This window comes from Eucalyptus grandis, chromosome 7 (assembly GCF_016545825.1).
Source record: "Eucalyptus grandis isolate ANBG69807.140 chromosome 7, ASM1654582v1, whole genome shotgun sequence".
Taxonomy (NCBI): domain Eukaryota; kingdom Viridiplantae; phylum Streptophyta; class Magnoliopsida; order Myrtales; family Myrtaceae; genus Eucalyptus; species Eucalyptus grandis.
Genome location: NC_052618.1, coordinates 14,246,279 through 14,269,700, shown reverse-complemented (window position 1 = coordinate 14,269,700; position 23,422 = coordinate 14,246,279). Strand labels below are relative to the sequence as shown.

Genomic DNA, 23,422 nt, shown 5'->3' with positions numbered 1-23,422 from the left:
AATCAAGATTTTTTTTTACTACATCATGACCTCCAATGAATTATTCATTGAAAAGTAAGTATTGATATTTTCATTTGGTTACAATATAATTAATGCAATTACGACTGTCACCAAAAAAAAAAAGAATTGACTTTCCACACTTCCTTAAATCTATCAATTAGTATATGACAGCTCATATTTGATATTAAAATGAAATTAGCGCTATTACAACTTATCACTACTAAAAAGATTAGATGACTATTTTCATACTTTCCCAAATTTATTAGTATTGTTGATTGAGTGTTATAATGACTTTTGAAATATTCTAGAATGCGGGGCTTGGTATTATATAACTTATACATGCAAATGACAGTATAAATAAATAATTAGTGATAATTCTTACAATTAAAAAGTAAACAAATGTGTAGATACTTTTTTTTTTTGGTAAAGGTAATTAAATTAAAAGAGGGGAAGCTTACAAAAGATCGGAACCATAACCCACACTCTGACCAGTGGCGGCAATGTGTAGATACTTGTTATAATTAAACATTCTACTCACATAAAACAATTGAAAGAATTGCGCAGAATTATGAGAATAAAAAAAAATTCCTCCGTCAGGGAAAAAAAAAACACAACAAAACTTGCATGGAATCTGTAATAAAAAAAAAGGTCAAAACAATCAAATTTGGGTCGATATGCGCATTTTCAAGTGCACGAGGATTCGACCCAAAAAGAGAAGTGCCGGAGGAGGTTGTCATTTATTGCGTTTAGTCTTCACGTGAGGAGAACTTCATGAGACGGAATGAAAGTGTTATTGGATGATCAATTCCTATTATTTTTAATTTTTATGTAGCCCGGGACATTGACTAAATATTAAAAATCTCAATCCACCTCACTTTCCTTCTCCATCTCCATCTCCATCCACATTGAGCCCAACCTTTCTGCCTCCCTCCGCCGTCGCCACCGGTGGAGTTCCTGGCGCCGCGTCCAAGGCGACCATTGCTTGGCGTCCAACCCTCTCCGTCGTCTTTGTGGTCTGCCCGTTCATGACGCCGCTCGTCCATGGCCGCGTTCAAGCTCCGGCCCTCTCATCCATGGCCATTCTTCCACGACACCATGTTTCTCTGTTTTTCTTTCGTTGTTTGATCTGCATGAGTCCATAGCCGTCGAGATCTCAAACTCTCCCGTCAAGGCTCATGGCCATGGACAAGCGGTGGTCGCGAGATACGTGGGGAGCCTCCTCGCGAGCCATGGACAAGCTAGGCTTGCGTCCATAGACGAAACCAAATCTGGAGGCATGACTCCAGTCCAGATCAAGACGGGCAACGACCACGAGCAGTTGTGACGATGGAGGAGTGGCTCGGCCATGGGCGGGGCCGACCACGGGGGGCCGGCACGAGCCGGCCGTGGCGTCGACGGAGGACAATGGCAGTCCATAAGTTTGTCGTTACTCGCGACAGGACTTCGAGATCCGCAACCATGGCTACGGCGACGGCGGCTCGCCCATGGGCGTGAGCAGCACGGTGGTCAACTTCGGATCCGCAACTCCGTCGCTATGGATGGCCAAATTTCGAGATCTGTAGAACGATGAGACGGACAAAACAGAGGAAGCCGGCCATGCTCGGCTTGGACATAGCGAGGGTCAGCCTAATCAAAGCGCCAGTGACTCCGCCGTTGGCGACAACGGAGGAGGGGAGAAGGTCGGGCGGCTATGGAGGAAGGAGGAGGAAGAGAGGGCTGAAGAGAAGATTTTTTTTAATTTTTCTTCGCCGGGAATCAACGCCCCGACCAAATCGCGCGAAATCGCACGCACCCAGAGATCCTCTTCAACCCACCATAACCAACAAGCTCCGGTTCGCGTAATCGCTCGGAACCCACGCATGCACGCGCATAGAGGAGGCGAGCTTCGGAAGCGATTCAAGCTTCCGATTCAACCATTGGACGGACCACCCAATCAATCGTCCCAAAAAAAGTAGAGAAAGGGGCGAGGGGAAGAAAGAAGAGTTACTATTACTTGACTCTGTAGATTTGGTTCACTTTTCTTTTTCCTTGTTGTGAAAAGGAGGATCAAGGTGAACCGAAATGGCTGAGAGAGAACAATTCTTAAGGGGGGGAGAAGTCTAAAACACCAAATAGACTTGATCTAATTTCTTCCTTTTCTATTTTCACCGCAACTGATGGAGGCCAGGCGGTGGTGTGGTTCACGTATAGAGATGCTCCTTCGCGAAGGAAAGAGGAGAGGAGCAGAGCCATACCGAGGAAGAGGGAGAGCAGAGCTTTCTAGTGATGGGCCGTTATTGAAGAGAAAGGGGAGCAAATATTTTAATGGCTCAACTGACAAGTGGGTCCGGCGTTGCCACGTGTCAATCTGCGGATGATTCAATACGAATCCTACGCAGTGTATTTAATGCACCTAATATTTTCCCTTCGGTGGTGTTGTTGGTTGGATAATTTATTCTGATTTTTAAAATTTTTATTTTAGCTAGGACATTGACTAAATATTGTCATCTAGTTATCAAATAAGACTTGTTTGCTACTATTTATTATCCAACTGTCCTTTTCTCTTTCATTTTTTTTCCTTTTTTAGCCGTTTCTTTTTTCTGGAAAAAGTAATCTGCATTTTCTTTTGCCAAATATAGATTGTACGCGGTATCACACTCAATATGATAATCCAAAGTTAATATTTATTGTACAATATAGGTGCATAATTTGATAGGTTGTTGGAGCATAGCGATTCAAATATGATTTACGAACAAGGAAGGCGAACCACTTCAGGCATATTGACCTTTTTTTTTTATCAAGACTTAGCTCAAGCATTGGTGATTATTAAGAAATAAAAAAGTTGGCTCCACTGATTATGGTATAATGAGCTGTAATAGTTAAGCAATTTGTGAAATTGGCTTTTACGATTATAAAGTTTTCTTTTTCCCTTTTCTTCATGTTTAATAAAACGACGCTAGTTTGCTTCCACACAAATAAATATGAAGGGGCGACTTGGGAAGTGAAAAATGAAACACCAAAGACGCATTTGTTTGGAAGACTGACCTGGGAAGTGAAAAATGAAGGGGTGCCGTGGTCATCCTCCATATGAGATTGCCTAATCAAACTTTCCATCTTAGGACAATGGGCAATTATCATCACTTCTAATTTGGGGCATTCTAGCATATTATTTTTTCCAGAAAGGAAACAAGTCAAATTGGGCAACCATTCAATTTCATCTTCGAGCTTCGGGAATGTAATCTTCTCCTTTGTGCTTCGCCCTTCTTCCTCTACGATCACTTCTTCCATTTGACCACACTCCTTTATTTCCATCCAACAAAGATTGGCAAGGCACTGAGCCATTGATGAAGTAAAAGCATGTCCCAAGTTACCGCAATTGTAAAGGATGAGAGTAGCTAGAGAATCGAAGCATATTGATTCTTGAAGATCTCTGTTCCACAGTCGCCCTAATTTTGGTAGATTGACTAAGTCCAATTCCTGTAGCTGAGGTAGTATTCGAGTGCTTTCCACAACCTCTAGCCCTTCCAAATCAAATATTTCTTCAAGCAACTCGCAGTTGCGCACTTGCAAATAGTCTAGATTGTCTAGGACAAGCATCAATTTGGATGGAATAGCATTAACAAATGATGGACATTTATCTACCACCATTGATTTTAATTGCCAATACGACTTGATGGGATTAAGTTCACTGTGCCATTTTCCAATCAGCCAAGGGAAGTCAGATAGCAGCATTTTCTCTACTCCAGCAAACGTGCCCTGTCAAAAAAAAAAATGCATTGTTAAGCGTAAACTTCTAGCTAGCAAAAAGCGATTATTAAGTTAGTGGTCAAAACCATCCAAATACATGGAATTTGGTAACTAGTGCATACCATTTCTTCAAACATATTTTGGATGGTGATGTTGAGGTTTCCCGCCCAAAACCACTTTTCCTTTGTTACTTGAACTCTCTTTAACTTTGATGTCTCTATTGGTCCTTGAGAGAAAAACTTCATGTTGGGACACCTAGTCACGATGATATCTTCCAAGAGCGGGAACATGAAAGTGTATCCACTTGAGCTGAAACTTCTCAACCTTGTCAACCCATCAAGCTCCATATACTTCAATTGATTGAAAGCCACCACATGCCCCTCCCCACCTTTCTCATCATTAATGACTTGTCAATATTCTACAATTACTTATCTTCAATTTTGTGAGTGCCACCAAATTTTTAGCAATTGCCGGTGTGAACATTTTTGATAACCCATCACAATGTGACACATCTAGAGTTTGCAAATGTTGAATATATCTTGAAAAGGGTAATATTACTTTCATCTCATGACTTGTGCCTTCTATGGCTTCCTCATTGCTTTGCTTGAGTCTTCTAGATAAGATTCACATACAACCAGCTCTTCCAAGTTGGTTAAACTCTCAACAAACGACATGTGGATATTGAAGACTCTTGGGAGAGATAACGAAGCTTAAGCAAACTAAGCTTGCAAAAGAATTCTCCATCATGAAAATGCCCATGCCATATCTCCATCCGTTCCGATAAATCCAATTTTAACTCTTGGAGATTAGGGAATGCGCCCTGAGAAAATAGTCAAATGTTAAATATATCTTGAAAAGGGTAATATTCACTCACGGAATTGGTCATTGAGTCAATCATGAACTTTCAAGATGTGCATATATATGAGTGCCAAGATATAATTAGGAATTCCACGAAATTGATAATTCTATCTTAATTTGCACGGAAGGAAAAAACAATGAAGTAAAAAAAAAAGTTAGTCAAAAAATCTCCATACTAATGCGATGACTCTAGGGACGAGAAGGCTATTGGAATTAGTCGAGACAAAACAAAAAAGTAGAAATTCTGAATAGATTCGTTGACAATGGATAAAATGGTAATTTGGATATGCTCATATAACTATCATATGTAATCACATTAGCATCTCATAATCCCAAGCTTAAATAGAATCTCTCAACTCTTGAATTTCATTAATTTCCCATAATAGTGGAATAAACTTTGTGCTTTTTTTTTTCCCTAGCCCAAGAATGAAATAGGTAGTATACGTAGCGATTGTTAAATCACTCGAGACGGTTCTTTAAGTTACAATATGGATGAAACTCTGCAATGAAATTGCAGTACATAGAGAAGTCGAATGGATCACTTTGGTCTTGCGATTCTGTAAAGCTAAAATGGGTGATTTACGAAGCCTTGGACCCAAGAGATCTTTGCTCAGTTTGGCGATAGAGATGGCTCAGATTCCTTTTGCTTGTGCAATTACGAGAAAGTAAAGCTTTCTTTGATTGGAAAACAACCGAGATCTTGCAAGTGCAAACATAGTCAAGTGAGCATCTTAAAGGCCCTTTCATCTCTAGCCTCTTGAACTTTCTTTTGCTCACTTTCCTCTCAAATGTATTTTCAATTGCTTTCAATGTACTTGCATGCAATGTCCAAGCCGTGTGTATGAAATCGCTAAGAGTTTTAAGTTTTTGTGAAAATCGAAAGCTTTTAGAGATCCCGATTGGTGGTTTGTATTTTGCATTACCTATTCATTCTTGGTACGGTATTATAAGAGATGTTCAACCATCTTTATGAAAACTATCTCTACGGAGAAACAAAAAAGTAAAAAATTTCAACTCAAACATATGGGCCATTTCGAAACATAAAATGCCTGTATGCTACTCAATTTCTTTTAGATTACAAATTGAAGAACTTCCAAGATGTAAATATAGACGGTGCCAAGGGGAGAGGGAGATTATTCAATTGCACAAAAGAAAATAAAAAGTAAAATACAAAATAGAAGGAAAAAATCTCCGCTGTAATGTCATTTGTTATTCCCTTGAAGTATTTCATATAAATACATAAAAGTTTCCTAAAATTCTGATTAAAAACGACAAGGAATTTTCGCTAGTCTTTCCATGGGAAAATCGCTTAAAATTGAGAGCTTAATTGGATAGTGAGCGGTTTTATTCCATCTCGAAAGTTTTTCCTTTAGAAATGGGTTAGCAGGAAGCATTGCTTATCTACGTGTATATAATAAAACAAACCACAACACTTACGACGTCAAATTTTGGCCCAAAAGTTCAAATTATTTGCATGCCCAGTGTCTAATCAGAACTAACCATATATGAATTTGACAGTGGGCAAATTGGGAGATTGGGATATGCTCCTATAGCAATCACATAATCACATTACTCATCCTGAGATTCCGAATTTTAATCAAATCTTTCCCGCTCTTCAATTTAGTTCCTTACCTAAAATAATCAAGTCACATTTTATATGATGTATTTAATGTCAAGGAAAATGTCCCATCTTTCCATTTTTAGCATAACATCAGTCATTAAAGTACCACAAATATTGAAAGCACATGACATGTGGGGTGATCTTACGATGGCACAAGTGTGTTCTCTAATTTGAACGAAATTAGCCTATGCCTTTTTAAAGGGGGATAGGCAGTATGATTTGATACATCAGACATTGACAAGAACTTTGGTCAATATTTGAAGAATATATGATGTTTCAATTTTGTAATTTTACTATGGATTCAAGGAGAGTTGTAAAATTTTTACATCTTCATGTATAGAGCTATTTGTATGAGATGCTTGGCTATGATCTTAGTCATCAATTCAAATATTAACCATAAAAGCAAAACAAATACTCTTGGGTCATACCTTTTCTATCAAGAAGAGAGGCTGTTTATCAGCGGCATCTCATTCTCAAGGTGCGATGCAAGTATCTTCACTTTGTCACAACCATGCACCTGCAATCTCTTCAATGCTGGCCAATGGGAAGTATGTGTTCCAATGTAGAGGCACTTCAACTCTCTCAGATACTTAAGCTCAAGAGTGGTTAACTTTGGGAATACAAACCTAGGAACTAGTCCATCTTCCTTTTCGATGATTTCGCAATGCCACATTGATCGATCTTCAACTCCTCAAGTTGCATGAGATCTTTGGCTATTGAGGTTGGAACAGAGAAGAAAGGCTCTCGCATCTAGAAACGCTAATAGAACGTAGACCTTGGAACTTAACTTGCGGTGGGTTCCTTATCCCATACACACTTTAGCTTTGGTAATGTTGATACCGTCAGCTCTTTTAATGGAATAGCAATAGGATTTCTATCTAGATGGTTCGGTGGTTGAAGTTCAAAAACAACTTCAAGTGCACCGCATTGCTTGCCTTCAAAATTTCTAGGCTCAAGAGTCGTCCTAGAATGCAAGAAGGAACAAGGTTCACTAGCTTATTGCATCCATCCACGTAAAGGGATTTAAGATTAAGGAAAGAATTTGCGGCGACTTGACTGTCCCATATCATCTCGATGTTATCCAAGCTACGGATATTTAATGCCTCCAAGCTAGGAAATGCAACCTGCAATATTCACTCACGGAATTGGTCATTGAGTCAATCATGAACTTTCAAGATGTACATATATATGAGTGCCAAGATATAATTAGGAATTCACAGAATTGATAATTCTATCTTAATTTGCACGGAAGGGAAAAAACAATGAAGTAAAAAAAAAAAGTTAGTCAAAAAAATCTCCATACTAATGTTGATGACTCTAGGACGAGAAGGCTATTGGAATTAGTCGAGACAAAACAAAAAAGTAGAAATTCTGAATAGATTCTATTGACAATGGATAAAATGGTAATTTGGATATGCTCATATAACTATCATATGTAATCACATTAGCATCTCATAATCCCAAGCTTAAATAGAATCTCTCAACTCTTGAATTTCATTAATTTCCCATAATAGTGGAATAAACTTTGTGCTTTTTTTCCCTAGCCCAAGAATGAAATAGGTAGTATACGTAACGATTGTTAAATCACTCGAAGACGGTTCTTTAAGTTACAATATGGATGAAACTACGCAATGAAATTGCAGTACATAGAGAAGTCACTGAATGGATCACTTTGGTCTTGCGATTCTGTAAAGCTAAAATGGGTGATTTCGAAGCCTTGGACCCAAGAGATCTTTGCTCGGTTGGCGATAGAGATGGCTCAGATTCCTTTTGCTTGTGCAATTACGAGAAAGTAAAGCTTTCTTTGATTGGAAAACAACCGAGATCTTGCAAGTGCAAACATAGTCAAGTGAGCATCTTAAAGGCCCTTTCATCTCTAGCCTCTTGAACTTTACTGCTCACTTTCCTCTCAAATGTATTTTCAATTGCTTTCAATGTACTTGCATGCAATGTCCAAGCCGTGTGTATGAAATCGCTAAGAGTTTTAAGTTTTTGTGAAAATCGAAAGCTTTTAGAGATCCGATTGGTGGTTTGTATTTTGCATTACCTATTCATTCTTAGTACAGGTATTATAAGAGATGTTCAACCATCTTTATGAAAACTATCTCTGGAGAAACAAAAAGTAAAAAATTTCAACTCAAACATATGGGCCATTTCGAAACATAAAATGCATGTATGCTACTCAATTTCTTTTAGATTACAAATTGAAGAACTTCCAAGATGTAAATATAGACGGTGCCAAGGGGAGAGGGAGATTATTCAATTGCACAAAAGAAAATAAAAGTAAAATACAAAATAGAAGGAAAAAAATCTCCGCTGTAATGTCATTTGTTATTCCCTTGAAGTATTTCATATAAATACAGAAAAGTTTCCTAAAATTCTGATTAAAAACGACAAGGAATTTTCACTAGTCTTTCCATGGGAAAATCGCTTAAAATTGAGAGCTTAATTGGATAGTGAGCGGTTTTATTCCATCTCGAAAGTTTTCCTTTAGAAATGGGTTAGCAAGGGAAGCATTGCTTATCTCTGTGTATATAATAAAACAAACCACAACACTTACGACGTCAAATTTTGGCCCAAAAGTTCAAATTATTTGCATGCCCAGTGTCTAATCAGAACTAACCATATATGAATTTGACAGTGGGCAAATTGGGAGATTGGGATATGCTCCTATAGCAATCACATAATCACATTACTCTGTCACAGATTCCGAATTTTAATCAAATCTTTCCCTCTCTTCAATTTAGTTCCTTACCTAAAACAATCAAGTCACATTTTATATGATGTATTTAATGTCAAGGAAAATGTCCCATCTTTCCATTTTTAGCATAACATCAGTCATTAAAGTACCACAAATATTGAAAGCACATGACATGTGGGGTGATCTTACGATGGCACAAGTGTGTTCTCTAATTTGAACGAAATTAGCCTAAACCTTTTTAAGGGGACCAACAAAAATGATTTGATACATCGACATTGACAAGAACTTTGGTCAATATTTGAAGAATATGTGATGTTTCAATTTTGAAATATTTTACTATGGATTCAAGGAGAGTTGTAAAAATTTTACATCTTCTATGTATAGAGCTACTTGTATGAGATGCTTGGCTATGATCATAATCATCATTCAAATATTCACCATCAAAGCAAAACAAATAACTCTTGGGTCATACCTTTTCTATCAAGAAAGAGGTTGTTTATCAGCGGCATCTCATTCTCAAGGTGCGATGCAAGTATCTTCACTTTCTCACAACCATGCACCTTCAATCTCTTCAATGCCTGGCCAATGGGAAGTATGTGTTCCAATGTAGAGGCACTTCAACTCTCTCAGATACTTAAGCTCAAGAGTGGTTAACTTTGGGAATACAAACCTAGGAACTAGTCCATCTTCCTTTTCGATGATTTCTGCAATGCCACATTGATCGATCTTCAACACCTCAAGTTGCATGAGATCTTTGGCTACGAGGTTGGAAATAGACAAGAAAGGCTCTCGCATCTAGAAACGCTAATAGAACGTAGACCTTGGAACTCAACTTGACAGTGGAGTTCCTTATCCCATACACGCTTAAGCTTTGATAATGCTGATGCTGTCAGCTCTTTTAATGGAAGAGCAATAGGATGTCCATCTAGATGTTTCAGTGGTCGAAATTCAAAAACAACTTCAAGTGAACCACATGCTTTTACATTCAATCTTTCTAGGCTCAAGAGCCATCTTAGAATGAAAGAATGAACAATGTTCACAAGCTTATTGCATCCATCACACAAAGTGATTTAAGATTAAGGAAAGAATTTGCGGCGACTTGATTGTCCCATATCATCTCGATGTTATCCAAGCTAGGATATTTAATGCCTCCAAGCTAGGAAATGCAACCTGCAATATTCACTCACGGAGATTGGTCATTGAGTCAATCATGAACTTTCAAGATGTACATATAGATGAGTGCCAAGATATAATTAGGAATTCACAGAATTGATAATTCTATCTTAAGTTTTGCACGGAAGGGAAAAAAAATGAAGTAAAAAAAAAAAGTTAGTCAAAAAAATCTCCATACTAACGCTGATGACTCTAGGACGAAAAGGCTATTGGACTTAGTCGAGACAAAACAAAAGGTAAGAATTTTGAATAGATTCTGTTGACAATGGGTAAAATGGTAATTTGGATATGCTCATATAACTATCATATGTAATCACATTAGCATCTCATAATCCCAAGCTTAAAATAAAATCTCTCAACTCTTGAATTTCATTAATTTCCCATAATAGTGGAATAAACTTTGTGCTTTTTTTCCCTAGCCCAAGAATGAAATGGGTAGCATACATAGCTTTTGTTAAATCACTTAGAGACGGTTATTTAAGTTACAACATGGATGAAATTCTTCAATGAAATTGCCGTACACTTAGAGAAGTCACTGAATTGATCACTTTGGTCTTGCAATTCATGTAAAGCTAAAATGGGTGATTTCCGAAGCCTTGGACCCAAGAGATCTTTGCTCGGTTTGGCGATAGAGATGGCTCAAATTCCTTTTGCTTGTGCAATTATGAGAAAGTAAAGCTTTCTTTGATTGGAAAATAATCGAGATCTTGCAAGTGCAAACATAGTCAAGTGAGCATCTTAAAGGCCCTTTCATCTCTAGCCTCTTGAACTTTGCTACTCACTTTCCTCTCAAATGTATTTTCAATTGCTTTCAATGTACTTGCATGCAATGTCCAAGCCATATGTATGAAATCGCTAAGAGTTTTAAGTTTTTGTGAAAATCAAAGCTTTTAGAGATCCTGATTGGTGGTTTGTATTTTGCATTACCTATTCATTCTTAGTACAGGTATTATAAGAGATGTTCAACCATCTTTATGAAAACTATCTCTGGAGAAACAAAAAGTAAAAAATTTCAACTCAAACATATGGGCCATTTCGAAACATAAAATGCCTGTATGCTACTCAATTTCTTTTAGATTACAAATTGAAGAACTTCCAAGATGTAAATATAGACGGTGCCAAGGGGAGAGGAGATTATTCAATTGCACAAAAGAAAATAAAAGTAAAATACAAAATAGAAGGAAAAAATCTCCGCTGTAATGTCATTTGTTATTTCCTTGAAGTATTTCATATAAATACAGAAAAGTTTCTAAAATTCTGATTAAAAATGACAAGGAATTTTCACTAGTCTTTCCATGGGAAAATAACTTAAAATTGAGAGCTTAATTGGATAGTGAGCCAGTTTTATTCCATCTGAAAGTTTTTCCTTTAGAAATGGGTTAGCAAGGGAAGCATTACTTATCTCTATGTATATAATAAAACAAACCACAACACTTTCAACGTCAAATTTTGGCCCAAAAGTTCAAATTTTTGCATGCCCAGTGTCTAATCAGAACTAACTATATATGAATTTGACAATGGGCAAATTGGGAAATAGGGATATGCTCCTATAGCAATCACATAATCACATTACTCTGTCATAGATTCGAATTTTAATCAAATCTTTCCCTCTCTTCAATTTAGTTCCTTACCTAAAACAATCAAGTCACATTTTTATGATGTATTTAATGTCAAGGAAAATGTCCCATCTTTCCATTTTTAGCATAACATCAGTCATTAAAGTACTACAAATATTGAAAGCACATGACATGTGGGGTGATCTTACGATGGCACAAGTGTGTTATCTAATTTGAACGAAATTAGCCTATGCCTTTTTTTAAGGGGGATAGGCGAGTATGATTTGATACATGGGACATTGACAAGAACTTTGGTCAATATTTGAAGAATGTATGATGTTTCAATTTTGTAATTTTACTATGGATTCAAGGAGAGTTGTAATTTTTTACATCTTCATGTATAGAGCTATTTGTATGAGATGCTTGGCTATGATCTTAGTCATCAATTCAAATATTAACCATAAAAGCAAAAAAATAATCTTGGGTCATACCTTTTCTATCAAGAAGAGAGGTTGTTTATCAAGTCGGCATCTCATTCTCAAGGTGCGATGCAAGTATCTTCACTTTGTCACAACCATACACCTTCAATCTCTTCAATGCTGGCCAATGGGAAGTATGTGTTCCAATGTAGAGGCACTTCAACTCTCTCAAAAATTAAGCTCAAGAGTGGTTAACTTTGGGAATACAAACCTAGGAACTAGTCCATCTTCCTTTTCAATGATTTTGCAATGCCACATGCATTGATCTTACAACTCCTCAAGCTGCATGAGATCTTTGGCTACGAGGTTGGAAACAGACAAGAAAGGCTCTCGCATCTAGAAACGCTAATAGAACGTAGACCTTGGAACTTAACTTGATAGTGGAGTTCCTTATCCCATACACACTTTAGCTTTGGTAATTTTGATACCGTCAGCTCTTTTAATGGAAGAGCAATAGGATCTCTATCTAGATGGTTCAGTGGTTGAAGTTCAAAAACAACTTCAAGTGCACCACATCTTCTTGCCTTCAAAATTTCTAGGCTCAAGAGCCTTCTTAGAATGAAAGAACAAACAAGGTTCACAGCTTATTGCATCCATCCACGTAAAGGGATTTAAGATTAAGGAAAGAATTTGCGGCAACTTGATTGTCCCATATCATCTCGATGTTATCCAAGCTAGCGATATTTAATGCCTCCAAGCTAGGAAATGCAACCTGCAATATTCACTCACGGAATTGGTCATTGAGTCAATCATGAACTTTCAAGATGTACATATAGATGAGTGCCAAGATATAATTAGGAATTCACAGAATTGATAATTCTATCTTAATTTGCACGGAAGGGAAAAAAGAATGAAGTAAAAAAAAAAGTTAGTCAAAAAAATCTCCATACTAATGCTGATGACTCTAGGACGAGAAGGCTATTGGAATTAGTCGAGACAAAACAAAAAAGTAGAAATTCTGAATAGATTCTGTTGACAATGGATAAAATGGTAATTTGGATATGCTCATATAACTATCATATGTAATCACATTAGCATCTCATAACCCCAAGCTTAAATAAAATCTCTCAACTCTTGAATTTCATTAATTTCCCAGAATAGTGGAATAACTTTGTGCTTTTTTTTCCCTAGCCCAAGAATGAAATAGGTAGTATACGTAACGATTGTTAAATCACTCAGAGACGGTTCTTTAAGTTACAATATGGATGAAACTCTGCAATGAAATTGCAGTACACTTAGAGAAGTCACTGAATGGATCACTTTGGTCTTGCGATTCCTGTAAAGCTAAAATGGGTGATTTCTGAAGCCTTGGACCCAAGAGATCTTTGCTCAGTTTGGCGATAGAGATGGCTCAGATTCCTTTTGCTTGTGCAATTACGAGAAAGTAAAGCTTTCTTTGATTGGAAAATAACCGAGATCTTGCAAGTGCAAACATAGTCAAGTGAGCATCTTAAAGGCCCTTTCATCTCTAGCCTCTTGAACTTTACTGCTCACTTTCCTCTCAAATGTATTTTCAATTGCTTTCAATGTACTTGCATGCAATGTCCAAGCCGTGTGTATGAAATCGCTAAGAGTTTTAAGTTTTTTGTGAAAATCGAAAGCTTTTAGAGATCCTGATTGGTGGTTTGTATTTTGCATTACCTATTCATTCTTAGTACAGGTATTATAAGAGATGTTCAACCATCTTTATGAAAACTATCTCTAGAGAAAAAAAAAAAAATTTCAACTCAAACATATGGGCCATTTCAAAACATAAAATGCCTGTATGCTACTCAATTTCTTTTAGATTACAAATTGAAGAACTTCCAAGATGTAAATATAGACGGGTGCCAAGGGGAGAGGAGATTATTCAATTGCACAAAAGAAAATAAAAGTAAAATACAAAATAGAAGGAAAAAATCTCCACTGTAATGTCATTTGTTATTCCTTGAAGTATTTCATATAAATACAGAAAAGTTTTCTAAAATTCTGATTAAAAACGACAAGGAATTTTCACTAGTCTTTCCATGGGAAAATCGCTTAAAATTGAAGCTTAATTGGATAGTGAGCGGTTTTATTCCATCTCGAAAGTTTTCCTTTAGAAATGGGTTAGCAAGGAAGCATTGCTTATCCTGTGTATATAATAAAACAAACCACAACACTTACGACAAATTTTGGCCCAAAAGTTCAAATTATTTGCATTGTCTAATCTAACCATATATGAATTTGACAGTTTGCAAATTTGGGATATGCTCCTATAGCAATCACATAATCACATTACCTCTCTTCAATTTTAATCAAATCTTCCCCTCTCTTCAATTTAGTTCCTTACCTAAAACAATCAAGTCACATTTTATATGATGTATTTAATGTCAAGGAAAATGTCCCATCTTTCCATTTTTAGTATAACATCAATCATTAAAGTACCACATATTGAAAGCACATGACATGTGGGGTGATCTTACGATGGCACAAGTGTGTTCTCTAATTTGAATGAAATTAGCCTATGCCTTCTTCTTAAGGGGAATAGACGAGTATGATTTGATACATCGGACATTGACAAGAACTTTGGTCAATATTTGAAGAATATATGATGTTTCAATTTTGTAATTTTACTATGGATTCAAGGAGAGTTGTAAAATTTTTTACATCTTCATGTATAGAGCTATTTGTATGAGATGCTTGGCTATGATCTTAGTCATCAATTCAAATATTAACCATAAAAGCAAAACAAATACTCTTTGGGTCATACCTTTTCTACCAAGAAGAGAGGCTGTTTATCAAGGCATCTCATTCTCAAGGTGCGATGCAAGTATCTCCACTTTGTCACAACCATGCACCTTCAAGCTCTTCAATGCTGGCCAATGGGAAGTATATGTTCCAATGTAGAGGCACTTCAACTCTCTCAGAAAACTTAAGCTCAAGAGTGGTTAACTTTGGGAATACAAACTTAGGAACTAGTCCATCTTCCTTTTCGATGATTTTGCAATGCCACATTGATCGATCTTCAACACCTCAAGCTGCATGAGATCTTTGGCTATTGAGGTTGGAAACAGAGAAGAAAGGCTCTTGCATCTAGAAATGCTAATAGAACGTAGACATTGAAATTTAAGTTGATGGTGGAGTTTCTTATCCCATACACACTTTAGCTTTGGTAATTCTGATACCGTAAGTTTTTTTAATGGAAGAGCAATAGGATGTCCATCTAAAAGATTCAGTGGCTGAAGTTCGCAAACAACTTCAAGCGAGCCACACCTTCTTGCCATCAAAATTTCTAGGCTCAAGAGTCGTCCTAGAATGCAAGAAGGAACAAGGTTCACTAGCTTATTGCATCCATCCACATAAAGGGATTTAAGATTATGGAAAGAATCTGCGGCAACTTGATTGTCCCATATCATCTCGATGTTATCCAAGCTAGCGATATTTAATGCCTCCAAGCTAGGAAATGCAACCTGCAGTATTCACTCACGGAATTTGTCATTGAGTCAATCATGAACTTTCAAGATGTGCATATATATGAGTGCCAAGATATAATTAGGAATTCACAGAATTGATAATTCTATCTTAATTTGAACGAAAGGGAAAAAAGAATGAAGTAAAAAAAAAAAAAAAGTTAGTCAAAAAATCTCCATACTAATGCTGATGACTCTAGGACGAGAAGGCTATTGGAATTAGTCGAGACAAAACAAAAAAGTAGAAATTCTGAATAGATTCTGTTGACAATGGATAAAATGGTAATTTGGATATGCTCATATAACTATCATATGTAATCACATTAGCATCTCATAATCCCAAGCTTAAAATAAAATCTCTCAACTCTTGAATTTCATTAATTTCCCATAATAGTGGAATAAACTTTGTGCTTTTTTTCCCTAGCCCAAGAATGAAATAGGTAGTATACGTAACAATTGTTAAATCACTAGAGACGGTTATTTAAGTTACAATATGGATGAAGTCTTCAATGAAATTGCAGTACACTTAGAGAAGTCACTAAATGGATCACTTTGGTCTTGCGATTCCTGTAAAACTAAAATGGGTGATTTTGAAGCCTTGGACCCAAGAGATCTTTGCTCAGTTTTTGGCGATAGAGATGGCGCAGATTCCTTTTGCTTGTGCAATTACAAGAAAGTAAAGCTTTCTTTGATTGGAAAATAACCGAGATCTTGCAAGTGCAAAATAGTCAAGTGAGCATCTTAAAGGCCCTTTCATCTCTAGCCTCTTGAACTTTGCTGCTCACTTTCCTCTCAAATGTATTTTCAATTGCTTTCAATGTACTTGCATACAATGTCCAAGCCGTATGTATGAAATCGCTAAGAGTTTTAAGTTTTTGTGAAAATCCAAAGCTTTTAGAGATCCTCATTGGTAGTTTGTATTTTGTATTACCTATTCATTCTTAGTACAAGTATTATAAGAGATGTTCAACCATCTTTATGAAAACTATCTCTAGAGAAATAATGAGTAAAAAATTTCAACTCAAACATATGGGCCATTTCGAAACATAAAATGCCTGTATGCTACTCAATTTCTTTTAATTACAAATTCAAGAACTTCCAAGATGTAAATATAGACGGTGCCAAGGGGAGAGGGAGATTATTCAATTGCACAAAAGAAAATAAAAGTAAAATACAAAATAGAAGGAAAAAAATCTCCACAGTAATGTCATTTGTTATTCCTTGAAGTATTTCATATAAATACAGAAAAGTTTCCTAAAATTCTGATTAAAAATGACAAGGAATTTTTCAATAGTCTTTCCATGGGAAAATAACTTAAAATTGAGAGCTTTATTGGATAGTGAGCTAGTTTTATTCAATCTCAAAAGTTTCTCCTTTAGAAATGGGTTAGTGAGGGAAGCATTACTTATGTCTGTGTATATAATAAAACAAACCACAACACTTTCGACATCACATTTTGGCCCAAAAGTTCAAATTATTTGCATGGCCAGTGTCTAACGAGAGCTAACCATATATGAATTTGACAGTGGGCAAATTGGGAAATTGGGATATGCTCCTACAGCAATGACATAATCACATTACTCTGTCATAGATTCCGAATTTTAATCAAATCTTCCCTCTCTTCAATTTAGTTCCTTACCTAAAACAATCAATCACATTTTATATGATGTATTTAATGTCAAGGAAAATGTCCCATCTTTCCAATTTTTAGCATAACATCAGTCATTAGAGTACCACAAATATTGAAAGCACATGGCATGTGGGGTGATCTTATGATGGCACAAGTGTGTTATCTAATTTGAACGAAACTAGCCTATGCATTTTTTAAAGGGGGATAGATGAGTATGATTTGATACATGGGACATTGATAAGAACTTTGGTCAATATTTGAAGAATATATGATGTTTCAATCTTGTAATTTTACTATGGATTCAAGGAGAGTTGTAAAAATTTTACATCTTCATGTATAGAGCTACTTGTATGAGATGCTTGGTTGTGATCTTAGTCATCAATTCAAATATTAACCATAAAAGCAAAACAAATAATCTTGGGTCATACCTTTTCTATCAAGAAGAGAGGTTGTTTATCAAGTGGCATCTCATTCTCAAGGTGCGATGCAAGTATCTCCACTTTGTCACAACCATGCACCTTCAAGCTCTTCAATGCCGGCCAATGGGAAGTATGTGTTCCAATGTAGAGGCACTTCAACTCTCTTAGAAACATAAGCTCAAGAGTGGTTAACTTTGGGAATACAAACCTAGGAACTAGTCCATCTTCCTTTTCGATGATTTTTGCAATGCCACATTGATTGATCTTCAACTCCTCAAGTTGCATGAGATCTTTGGCTACCGAGGTTGGAAACGGAGAAGAAAGGCTCTCGCATCTAGAAACGCTAATAGAACGTAGACCTTGGAACTCAACTTGATAGTGGAGTTCCTTATCCCATACACACTTTAGCTTTGGTAGTTTGATACCATCAACTCTTTTAATGGAATAGGAATAGGATTTTATCTAGATGGTTGAGTGGTTGAAGTTCAAAAACAACTTCAAGTGAACCACATCTTCTTGCCTTCAAAATTTCTAGGCTCAAGAGCCTTCCTAGAATGAAAGAACAAACAAGGTTCACTAGCTTATTGCATCCATCCACACAAAGCAATTTTAAGATTATGGAAAGAATTTCGGCAACTTGATTGTCCCATATCTTCTCGATGTTATCCATGGCAATATTTAATGCCTCCAAGCTAGGAAATGCAACCTACAAATGGTCATTCATAGGAATTGTGATTCATTGAGTCAATCATGAACTTTCAAGATATACAGTATAGATGAGTGCCAAGATATAAATTAGGAATTAGTGGAATTAGTGATTCTATTTTAAGTTGTGCAAAAGGGAAAAAAAAAGTAATAATAAGTGAGTCAAAAAATCTCCAGACTAATGTCTGATGACTCTAGGACAAGAAAACCGGAGACAAAATAGAAAGTTGGAACTTAGTCGAGATCTTTTGACAATGGACAAAATTTTAAAAAATTCTGGTACAATGATTGAAAAAAATGTGATAATTTGGATATGCTCAGTTATATAACTATCATATTCCTAAATTCTTACATAAGTAATCTCATAAGTCCTAAATAGTCATCCTTGTTGTTGTAATAAAATAATCTAAATCAACCCCACATGCTAAAATTAACATTTTATTAATTGTCCTTGATTACGATGGAAAGCTTTATTTTCTTTTTCTTTTTTTTTTGGGTAAAGAATAATTTGTCTTCCCCATAAGTTCATTTCTATAACTCCAGAAAATCCTTCATCTGCATTGTCGATCGCAATCATCCGTCTACCTCGTCATCTCCCACTGCTCCCATTCATACAAGAAGTTTTTGACTTTTTACTGTTTCATTCATTAGGCAATTGTCATCCCTGACAAGATTACTTCGCGAGAATAAAAATAAAAAAAAAAAAATAGCAAAGCCGCAAAGGCTCTTTGAAAAATTTCACCGATCTAGTTCCAATATCCTCGAAAGCGGGCTCTCACCATGGAAGCTCAAACCATGGGAAGAAGATAAGTTGTCGTCAGACATAGCAGCATGTGGGACCCACAACCTGAATTTCCACGATTCCTTTATTGACGAGAAATTATCATAGTGGACGACCCTCAGGCCCCACCATCAACTTTAGTGATAATGGGCCGTTATAAAAAGGTAAGGTAATCTTGTCTAGTCAACGAAATAGACCCGGCAATTTTTGCTGTACAAAATCGTCACACGCCTTTCCTTAAGTTGGCAATTGCTTGTCCTTGGTTTACCAATTTCTCTTTAACGTTAGTAAATCACTGTCGATAACCAATTTTTGGTCATAATTGTGAGAATTTGTGGGTAATTTTCTCTAAAATAATGTCAATACCAATTTAATAGGATGACGAACACAAATTCGTGTTTGTGATGCCAAAAGTACATCCAAATATATCTATCCATACTATATGAAGGCATAAACATGCACAAACTTCTCTACTCTTATTATAATGGGCCTATGCGATGATTAAGTGCTTATTTCAAACACAATACATAAAAGATGTGTATCAATTAGATTTGCATAGTTGTTTTTTTTTTTTTTTATTTTAAAAACCAGCCCTCCTTCCCATTCTTCGTATTAATTTTTAAAGAGTCACCTATATTATACATTATGTTGATAATAACAAATTTTGATAACTCAATTCAATGGAATCCCTTGCGAAAGATTAAAAATTACTTTAATTATGATATTACTTTAATCCCAAAATTCTGTTCGATTTTGCTTGGTGAAACCCTATTAGTATAGATATAATTGCAGCATGTAAGTTGCAAAATACTCGGAACCTATGACATACTAAATTTGCATGAATTTCATATAATTAGTTGAATATCTACCCAATTAAGAGAAACACAAGATTGCTTTATCAAATTAAAGAGGAGGCATGAACGGATAAATTAATTAGGAAGAAAATAAACTGAAAATAACAAATTGAATAAGCATCATAATCTGTGTTACATCTAATTAGCAAAGAAGGAAAAGTTCATAAATAGTTACATGTTGCCCATTGAAGAATGCAATTTGAGTGCTAACTTGGTCGTATGAAGTACTACTCAAAAGAGTTGACCCAACGTTGAAAAAGTTCTTGATATTTGGCAAGTCATGCAATTTCAATACATGCAAATTACACAACTCAAATTTGTGACAATCATCAGCTTCTATAATCGTGCGCATTAACTTGCAACTCACCACTTGGATCTCTTCTAATCGTGGAAGTCCTCTCATCACTGAAAGAGGAAACAATACTTCCATTTTGTCACAACTTTTGACTTTTACTACTTTTAATGTACTAAAGGACTTGGAGGAGATGTGGCTACCGCATATCATCTCCAAGTTGATGAGATTCTTGAGAATTAACGATTCCAACATCTTAAAATGTATATGGGATAGCGATTGGAGGATGTAATGGATAAAGGGACTATTCTCGACCTGTAGATGCTTTAATTCTGGAAAACCTTTTTGGGATAACATGCAAATACTTTGCTCACTTGCATCCAACTGCTCCAAAAGCAAATTGTCAGTTTTGCCCAAAATACTTTGAATGCATCCTTTCTGAAGGATATTACCTAGTGGATCTGACTTGATCTCCAATGTCCTCAATCCTTTGAGCTTGCTCAACCAACCCCACACATTACCTATTTTAATTTCATACTTAGTTAATTTCTCGATGTTTAGATCCTCTGGAAGCACACTCGAATTAGGAATGGACACATGCAGAGTGCGGAGATTCTTCATGTGATTCAACTCAATCAGACTGGCATTAGTTGGTGGAGTTTGGTCCATGGTATTCCATTGATTAAAGCTACCCTTCATGTAAAGCTCCTCCAACTTGATCAAGCTTTGAAGTATACCCGGTTCAATTATCTCAAGTTGTGGACAATGGTTTAACTCTAACAACCTTAGCTCTACTAGTTGCCCAATTTCTTTTGGCAATCGATGAATATTTGAATTCACAAAACTGAGAATTTGTAGCCTTTTTAGCTCGCCAAGAATGGCTACATTATCTAATGAACAACTATCAAGACATAGAGTGTGTAAATTCTCCAAGAATTGAAATGGCGACGAAGGGGAGCAAGTGAGACGTATCCTAGTAAGATTTAAGACCATGAGTTTCCTCATAGAGTGAAATAATGAATATGGGACCTTAAGAGATTTCTTGTTTGTGAAAAACAAAAAGATTTGCAATTCAGGGCAATCTAACTCTTGAGGAAGCTCCTCCATGTCAACGTACGGAAAGCATACTGCCCTACAACTATTGAGCTTGTCCTTCAACAACTCTAGTATCGACTTATCTTTATCTTTCAACACAAGAAGAGGGTGATCTCTTGAGACGACCAAGGTAACAAACTCACAAACCAAGTCATGTATTTTGAAACCATCAACATCTTCACTATCTAACAAAAGGGAGGAGGCTTGAAGAGTACGGATTTGCAAGCGCAACCTATCTCTAGCTTCTTCCATGCTACTAACTTCTCCAAATAACCCCAAACCAAAACCATACCTCACCAAATTTTCAAGAGAAGGCTTGGAGATACTATAAACAACACAAAGTCGTAACAATGACTTCACATCCTCTTCCAATTTATCATAACTCCATTGCAACATATGATTTATCAAATATTTGGTTTCTTTATCTTTAAACTCCTCGAAATTTTTCAAAGTATTCCTCCATTCATATAATTCAGCATCTTTAAAGCGTTTCGCCATTGCATCAATTAGGAAAGGCACACCTGCACATTTGTCGAGTGCTACATTCACCCAGGATTTGAGCTCGTCATCATGAACTTTGTCTCCCACAGTCTTCTCAAACAATCTTTTTGCCTCTTCATCCTTCAGCCCACCAAGGGAAAAGTCCTTATCGCAGCCCATATCCCTTCGTAAAACATCACGATGTCTTGAGGTCAACAACAACTTGCAACCCATGACTTTGTTGTCGTATCCGCAAGGAATACCAACTTTTTTTAACTCAAGCCCCTCCCACAGGTTGTCCAGTATTATGAGGACCTTCTTTTTCTCCCTCTCCTCGTCTTTCAACCTCCCGTGCAGAAGTTTCGCTCGCCCGCTGATAATCTCTTTGTTCTTTATATCAGTAAGGCCCAAGGCGTCCGCAATCTCTCCTTGAATCGTCTTGATGTCTGGATTTTCCGACACGTCTGCCTTAGCGACCCAATCAAACGACTCCTCTTCTCTTATTTTCCTTTCAACATCCTCTAAAAGAGTGGACTTGCCGATCCCGCCCATACCATAAACCCCGACCACACTATTGCTGTTGTCGGCAAGAGCGCCCATGATGTTCCGTATCATCAAAGCTCTGGATTCGAAGACCTCATCGTTCCTCAGCTTAATCGACGTCGAGGCAGAATAAACGGAGGCCGTGGCGGTGGTCGACTGGTCGGCGTCTTTGCCGTCTCTCCTGGCCGGAGTCGGAGCAGTGACATTTCCCAAAGCAGTATCGATGGAGCAAATGTCGTCCAATGCCCTGAATCTGATGCAGCTTTCAGCGAGTCCCTAATGACCTGGATCTCGGCCTCGGCCTTCGTGCTGAACCGATAGCGACATTGGGGGGTTGGGAAGAGTCCCGTAGCAGCAAGTCTTGCTCGCCTTATCGAAGGCGTCCAACAGGTTTCGCGCATCCTCCAAGGCCTTGTTGGCACTCTGCCGCCACTCCGTGAAGCAATGGTTGAAAATCCGACGATTGTTTCTGGCCACTTGTGCCAAATCGTGGACCCTCCGACCCTCGTTTTCCAGTTTCCGGACTTCTTCCCGTAGATCGCTGGCAAAGCTCTTGGAGGACATCGCATATTTCACTCGACGCTTGATCAAAATAACTGCCCCCTTCAAGATATCACATACAGTAGGAAGGGCCCACTCAATCGACATTTCTCTTTGATTTTTTTTTTCGAGAAACAGAGAGCCAGAAAACAGAGAGGCAGAGAAAGAGAAAATGATGAAAAAGAGCAGCAGATACTGAAGAGGAGGAAGAGGATGAGGAAGAATTTGCCGAGAGAAGAAAACGAAAAGAGCCGAGACGAAAACAAAGAGATTCGAGGCAAAAAAGGAAGAAGGAAGGGGAGCGTAGAAAAATGATGAAAAAGAGTAGCAGATACTGAAGAGGAGGAAGAGGATGAGGAAGAATGGGTGTGCCGAGGAGAAGAAAGAGCGAAACAGAGCACGAGACGAACAAGGCGAAGAGATTCGAGCGCCATAAAAGGACGAAGGAAGGGGAGCGTAGGACAGGCAATCGAACGATGAAAAAGAGCGGCAGATACTGAAGAGGAGGAAGAGGATGAGCAAGAACGGGTGTGCCGAG

The 23,422-nt window shown here is 37.2% G+C and overlaps 2 protein-coding genes across 2 annotated transcripts; both read right to left on the bottom strand.

The window, feature by feature from the left end:
- Positions 1–1,532: 1,532 nt before the first annotated feature.
- On the bottom strand, positions 1,533–4,128 carry LOC120295878. The gene is made up of 3 exons (XM_039317488.1): positions 3,849–4,128; positions 3,025–3,735; positions 1,533–1,688 (listed from the first exon to the last, which is right to left on the bottom strand). Exons 1-3 carry the CDS (start codon positions 4,071–4,073, stop codon positions 1,533–1,535), a joined length of 1,092 nt encoding a protein of 363 aa, XP_039173422.1. The 5' UTR covers positions 4,074–4,128.
- A 10,922-nt stretch (positions 4,129–15,050) lies between these two features.
- LOC120295877 (disease resistance protein At4g27190-like) lies at positions 15,051–22,653 on the bottom strand. Its single transcript, XM_039317487.1, has 2 exons — positions 20,110–22,653; positions 15,051–15,545 (listed from the first exon to the last, which is right to left on the bottom strand). Exons 1-2 carry the CDS (start codon positions 22,414–22,416, stop codon positions 15,051–15,053), a joined length of 2,802 nt encoding a protein of 933 aa, XP_039173421.1. The 5' UTR covers positions 22,417–22,653.
- Positions 22,654–23,422: the final 769 nt, after the last annotated feature.

Coding starts and splice junctions, on each gene's coding strand:
- LOC120295878 (XM_039317488.1), bottom strand. CDS start 4,073: ATGGAGCTTGATGGGTTGACAAGGTTGAGAAGTTTCAGCTCAAGTGGA. Junction 3,736..3,848: donor AAAATATGTTTGAAGAAATG/GTATGCACTAGT, acceptor TTTTTTTGACAG/GGCACGTTTGCTGGAGTAGA. Junction 1,689..3,024: donor CTTCATTTTTCACTTCCCAG/GTCAGTCTTCCA, acceptor CTTCCTCCATAG/CCGCCCGACCTTCTCCCCTC.
- LOC120295877 (XM_039317487.1), bottom strand. CDS start 22,416: ATGATACGGAACATCATGGGCGCTCTTGCCGACAACAGCAATAGTGTG. Junction 15,546..20,109: donor CATTCTTCAATGGGCAACAT/GTAACTATTTAT, acceptor TGAATACTGCAG/GTTGCATTTCCTAGCTTGGA.